The 6,621-nt window shown below is 37.9% G+C and overlaps 1 protein-coding gene across 1 annotated transcript; it reads right to left on the bottom strand.

Annotated features, from left to right (window-relative positions):
* Nucleotides 1-1,026: 1,026 nt before the first annotated feature.
* Nucleotides 1,027-5,726, bottom strand: LOC104110499 (cytoplasmic 60S subunit biogenesis factor REI1 homolog 1-like). The gene is made up of 5 exons (XM_009620011.4): nt 5,405-5,726; nt 2,167-2,763; nt 1,916-2,085; nt 1,391-1,609; nt 1,027-1,311 (listed from the first exon to the last, which is right to left on the bottom strand). The coding sequence occupies exons 1-5, from the start codon at nt 5,507-5,509 to the stop codon at nt 1,152-1,154; spliced, it is 1,251 nt and encodes a 416-aa protein (XP_009618306.1). The 5' UTR covers nt 5,510-5,726; the 3' UTR covers nt 1,027-1,151.
* Nucleotides 5,727-6,621: the final 895 nt, after the last annotated feature.

Consider the following 6,621-nt stretch of genomic DNA (forward strand, 5'->3'; position numbering starts at 1 on the left):
ATTGATTTTTGTTAAGGGGGTATTTGGGAGTTCATGCCTTTTCAGATGTTTCAGGTTTAGATTTTAAATCCCAAACAATCAAGATTTAACTACTCAATGTATCTGGTGAGAGATTGTTTTTGGATCAGAAGCAATTTAATTAAATTATTTCCCTTTTGCCTTTTGCCTTTTTCTTTTTTAACCTGCTCGTCCATGAGTTTCTGTCATCAAATCCATTTGCAATATCGAGATCATTCGTTTCTTGGATTTGGTTCTTTCCTATTGTACAAGTATTTTGTTTTTTAATCGTACAAATTCCTTCCTTAGTTTTGGCTCCTTCCTCTGTTTTTCTTTCTTTTTATGGGAAAACATTTGTTAAAGGAAGTGATGTAAATACATGAAATGCTATTATAGAAGTTAACGAAATATAATAAAAAGCAATAAAAAAACTTTACAAATGACCATAAAAGATGTGAAGAATAAAAGAAGGCATGATGCTGGAAACTTCCACACCAAAACAAAAAAATTCCCAATTCACCTAGCAAGATCAATATACCTAATACATATTAGATAACCTAGCAAGATGAATTATAGCTTGTTTGGCCAAGCTGGAAAAATCAGCTTATTTTGAGAGTTTTTTTTTTCCAAAAGCGCTTTTTTCAAAAATACTTTTGGTGAAAAGCAGTTTGTGTTTGGCTAATTAATTTGAAAAGCACTTCTAAGCAGTAATTTGTGTTTGGCCAAGTTTTTAAAAAGTGTTTCTAAGTGTATTTTTCTCAAAAGTGTTTCTGGGAAGAAGCTATTTTTTTCTGCTTCTGCTTCTACACAAAAGCACTTTTTTTTCCTTCTAAAAGCTTGGCCAAACACTTCAATTTTGAAAAAAAAAACAAATTTTTTTTGAAAAAAATAGTTGGAGAAGCTTGGCCAAACAGGCTATAACTCTTCATCAACTTCACTTTCCTGTTCTCCAGCCAGGCAAAAATTTAACCCTGGAGCTAGTTCAATCAATCTACCTACCAATTTCCAGCAAGGAGTCTACCAATCAACTGTCTCAGAAGGAAAAACAACATTGCTATATGGTGTAATCCAAAAACCAGTATTTGCTAGATAATATTATAGCACTCATAGAAATATTGCAAAATAAACCATATGGTGCATTCATATGGAAGGGACTAATATGGTGTATTTTTAGGGAGGTTACGAATGACATTGCTTTTCATGCCAATCTTAGAGAGCATTGCGTCCCCGCCACATCTATTCATGGCCTTCAACACCTTCATCTTAACCATGCGCTCCCTCCACTGCACGGTTGCTAGACCCATGATTCGATACCTGAGACGAGAAAAGATTGTTTGCTCAAACGACTAATATTAGTTGTCAATGTGTGCCATGTAACAAGTCAAATACATACCTCGAGGCTAAGGCAGCACTTAAAGCTATATCATTAGCGCGCGTAGGCCTTGGCTTCTGGCGGTAGTATCTCAAAAACTCTCTTGATCCAAGTGCTTTAACAGACGCTCCATCATCAGTTCTTGTGGTTATGATGAGTTCAGATCCACCACTTCCAAGTTCCACACTGTTGTCAACATCATCGGACAAAACAAGTTGCTGTCCATTTGCATCCACATAGCTAGAACATGAAATAGAAGTCTTAGCAAAGAGACAACAAATAGAGAATGAAAATTACATGCATGATACTCTAATCCATAGGTGGATTCAAGATTTAAATTTGACGAGTTCAACTTTTAAGGTTCTTGGCACTTTAACACATTTTATTTTTTGAAATCATGGGATCAGAATCAATATTAGTTGAAATTTTAGCGAATTCTCACATATATCTATGTTGCGTGTCGATATTGATAATATCGGGTTCACTTGAACCCGTTAAATATAGGCTGCATTGCCCTCTTGGAAACTATCTTATCACCAAGCATACCTGCTGCTATAGTCATAAAACTCTTCTAGTTCCGCTTCTTCATCATCACCACCGCCACCATAACGCACTTTGCAATGACCTTTTGCTTCCATATGCTTCCGAGCTGCTTCTAAACTACAAAAAGGGTGACATCTATCGTTGCAATACAGACAGATATAATCCCTTTTAACCTGAGGGCATAAAGAATGCATACATAAGTATCAAAATAAACTTGAAGAAACGAAAAGAAAAAAGATACCTAAAATATTTACCTTGAGACCAAGATAAGTGAGGAAGCCTTTAGGATCCTTCAGATACTCGACATCAGGAATGAAGAACCCATGCTTCTTGTGCATATGGACCATGCAGCTTTCTATCGTATCGTGTTTTAAATCACACATGAAACAACAGCACGGACCCAACTCATCAATGCATTCATCAAGATCACTATCTTCATCAATAGTACCATTAGGAGTACTTCCATTCATCTTTAATTGATTCAACGAGGCAGTCGCCCCACCAACCATCTCTTCTTCTGAATCGACCTCCTCCCACTCGCCTTCATCGCTTCCGCTAATATCTTCGTCTGCCTTGTCGGAAGGCTCACGTGAAGGTTGGCGTGGAAGAGGCTTGATGATAGAGCTATTCTCATCATGATGACCTAGCTCTCGCGAAGCCCGTGCTAGGTGACTTTTAGATTGCAGATGTTGAGCATGAGCCGTACAGCTTCTGTATTCTTTGCCACAATTACCACAGCTATATAGCACCGGAGTTTCACTTAATCTTCTATTTTCTTCTGCAAGTTCTTCTGCAAGTGCAGATTGTCTGGCTACAAAGAGTGCCTCTGTCAACCCAGGAACTCTGGCAACCTGAGATAAAAGCCAAGGAACACAACAATGAGTTCTTATCCGTGCACAACGTAAAAAATAACGGCGACGACACAAATTATTCGCCAGATTCTAAAACGAAAGCGCTTTTTCTATACCGGTAATCCCCGAGAGCCAGTTAGTGCACAGTTCGAAACTAAGTGGATAATGAGTCCGCTCCTCTACTCTTCTTCATGTAAATACCAACCTTCGGTCAAAACAGGGTTTGAACCCGTGATGTGCGCCTAACCCACACATCACGAGCTACGCTCTTACCATTAGACTAACGAATTCTAAAATGGGTGATTAATGCAACAACAACAACAACAACAACAAAAAAAAAAAATCCAGTAGTTTCCCACAAGTGGGGTCTGGGGAGTGTAAGATGTACGTAGTCTTACCCCTACCCCTGGAAGGGCAGAGCTGTTTTCGATAGACCCTCAATTAGAGAATGACCGAAAAAGAAAAGGTAATTGCAACAAGTAGGAATAACAACAAGATGAAATAAGATTGAATCCAAGAATACAGTCAAACTCTAGGTATTAATAGCCATATATGGATAGAAGATATCATACTAACACTAATGCTAGCGAACTGAGTAAGACAAAGAGAAACGCTCGACTACTCAAGAACCTTCTACCCTAATTCTTGACCTCCACACCCTCCTGTCTAGGGCCATGTCCTCAGTCAGCTCCAGCTGCGCCATGTCCCGCCTAATAACCTCTCCCCAAGACTTCTTAGGCCTACCTCTACGCCTCCTGCTACCTACCGAGGCTAACCCCTCGCACCTTTTAACCGGGGCTTCTATACTTCTCCTCTTAACATGCCCGAACCATCTCAACCTCGCCTCCCGCATCTTATCCTCCATAGGGGCCACTCCCACCTTTTCCCGAATAACTTCATTCCTAATCTTATCCAACCGGGCATGCCAACACATCCAGCTCAACATACTCATCTCAGCTACTTTTAGCTTCTGGGTATGAGAGTTCTTGACCGGCCAACACTCTGCTCCATACAATATAGTCGGTCTAACTACAACCTTGTAAAAGTTACCTTTAAGTCTCAGCGGTACATTCTTACCACACAAGACACTGGAAGCGAGCTTCCACTTCATTCATCCTGCTCCGATACGATGCGTGACATCTTCATCAATCTCTCCGTTCCCTTGTATTATAGATCCAAGATACTTGAAACTATCTCTCTTGGGGATGACTTGCGTATCAAGCCTCACCTCCATATCCCCTTCCTGGGTACCGTTGCTGAACTTGCACTCCAAGTATTCCGTCTTGGTCCTGCTCAACTTGAAACCCTTAGACTCTAGGGTTTGCCTCCAAACCTCCAGCCTCTCGTTAACACCACCCCGTGTCTCGTCAATTAAAACTACATCATCAGCAAATAACATACACCATGGCACCTCACCTTGAATGTATCTCGTCAAAGTGTCAATCGCCAAGGAAAATAGGAATGAACTAAGAGCTGATCCCTGGTGCAACCCCATCATAACCGTAAAGTGTTCCGAGTCTCCTCCCGCTGCCCTAACCCGAGTCTTAGCTTCATCATACATGTCCTTAATCACCCTAATGTAGGCTACCGGGACCCCTTTAGCCTCCAAGCATCGCCAGAGCACCTCTCTCGGGACTTTGTCATATGCTTTCTCTAGGTCAATGAACACCATGTGCACATCCTTATTCATCTCCCTATACCGCTCCACCAATCTCCTCACAATGTGAATGGCTTCCATAGTCGAACGCCCTGGCATGAAACCGAACTGGTTCTCAGAAATGGACACACTGGTCCTCACCCTTACTTCGACCACCCTCTCCCAAACTTTCATAGTATGGCTTAGCAGCTTAATCCCCCTATAATTATTGCAACTTTGGATATCGCCCTTGTTTTTATACGGAGGAATCATCATACTTCACTTCCATTCATCGGGCATCTTCTTCGTCCTAAAAATGACGTTGAACAGCCTAGTGAGCCACTCCAAACATGCCCTACCCGCATTCTTCCAAAATTACACAGTTATTTTATCTGGCCCGGTAGCTCTACCCCTGTGCATCTTACGCATAACCCCCTCGACCTCCACTACTCTTATGCGCCTACAATACCCGAAATCCCTGTGCATCTCGGGTGATTAATGCAACACTTATCCTAATTTGGTAAAATGCAATTCTCTAATCATCATTGCTTTTAGTTCCTCACTCAACTTGCATCAATAGCAAAAACAGAACACCTCACCTAAAAACTTAATTCTCTCATCTAAAAATTTAATCACACCATTCAACAAAGTACAACAAAAAGGAAAGAAAATATACCATCAAAATACAGAGAAAAAAAAAGAATCTTTATGCAAGAAAAATCATTCTAAATGAACAAAAAGATAATTCAAGTAAAAAATGATCAACACAAAAACTCCAAGAGAACCAAATCTAGTATTCATTTTCAAGTAGTAGCAAACATGATAAGGTTCATAATCAGTCATTAAAAAGTAAAAAAAAACAAAAAAAACAAAAACCAAACAAACAAAACAGAGTTTTTGCAGGCAGTAAAACACAAAAGAAAGAAGAAATCCCATTAAATAAACTATAAAAAAAGAAAGAATCTTTATGTAAAAAAACAATAAGAGAAAGGGTATTAGAAGTACCTTGCGTTTAAGATTGTAACGGTGCCATTCAGATTTGTAATGAAGTTTTTGCTCATTTTCATCAAAAAACTCCTTGTTACAGGCGTTACAAGCTAAGCCCCGCATTTGAAATCTTTTTCTATTTCCTTCTTTGTTTGAGTCGAATTCCGTTTTGAAATTGAAGGCTCCATATATAGCAGCGTAAGGAGTTGTTTGGCGGTGATCGGCTGATCGCAGGTCGGCCAAATTAAGGAAGAGATACTCTGAACCAAATGCTGTCGCAAGCACAAACGTATTTGCCAGATACTACAGGGGAAAGGGTTTTTGGCACTTTTGGTCCTTGTGTTTTGAGTTAATATTAAATTTATCCCAAACAATTGGAAGTTATCAAATTTAGCTCATTGAAATTTATTGAGTTTGGATATAAAATGGATGATATTTGAAAAAATTGTATTATTTGAAATTAAGTTAAAAAATAGTATTTGGAAGTTAACTGAAATAATCTCCACCTACTATTTCAAAATTTTGAAATAAGGTCTATGTACGAACATAATATTTTTAAAATATTAACACAATTAAGTTACAACAACCCAATATAATCTCACTAATGTGGTATGGGGAGGGTGGTAATATGTACGCAGACCTTACCCCTATCCTGGGGTAGAGAGACTATTTCCGATAGACCCTCGGCTCACCACTAATAAAATTAAGTTACTTATCTATATTATATTAAAATGAGGGTAGTATGCATTGTGGTTAAGCCAAGTGGCAAGCTAAAAAGAAGCCACTTGACAATTTTAGGACAACATTAATAATTAAGAATTATAAATGGAACATAATTAATGGAAATAGTTGAATAAAATAGATCTTAGACAAATCTAATATATATACATATATCTATATCTATACCTATCCATATATTGATCCACTCATAGATTTTCTTCCATATTAGCTACAAATATGGAGGTAAAGAATTAATAAAAACTATAATAAAAAATAAGAAAAATAGAAAGACGTAAGTTGAGATAACCTATGACTATTTATACTTTAAAGTAGGTTAATAAAACTAAAATTTACTTAAGATATTAAAGATTTGAAGACTTTAAAAATTAAAAAATTTCAAGCACAAAAATATGATCTTACATAAAATATAAAAATTATTTATAAAGTAAGAGAAAAACTTAAATAGAAAGAATAATAAAGTCATATTAATATTGACAAATCAAGCAAACAAATAT

This window comes from Nicotiana tomentosiformis, chromosome 12 (genome assembly GCF_000390325.3).
Source record: "Nicotiana tomentosiformis chromosome 12, ASM39032v3, whole genome shotgun sequence".
Lineage (NCBI taxonomy): Eukaryota > Viridiplantae > Streptophyta > Magnoliopsida > Solanales > Solanaceae > Nicotiana > Nicotiana tomentosiformis.

Bases quoted from the DNA above. Each gene is read 5' to 3' on its own strand.
- LOC104110499 (XM_009620011.4), bottom strand. From the start codon at position 5,509: ATGCGGGGCTTAGCTTGTAACGCCTGTAACAAGGAGTTTTTTGATGAA. The intron at 2,086-2,166 runs GTAAATATTTTA...TTATGCCCTCAG, and splicing joins TCACTTATCTTGGTCTCAAG to GTTAAAAGGGATTATATCTG. The intron at 1,312-1,390 runs GTATGTATTTGA...TTCTCGTCTCAG, and splicing joins AGTGCTGCCTTAGCCTCGAG to GTATCGAATCATGGGTCTAG.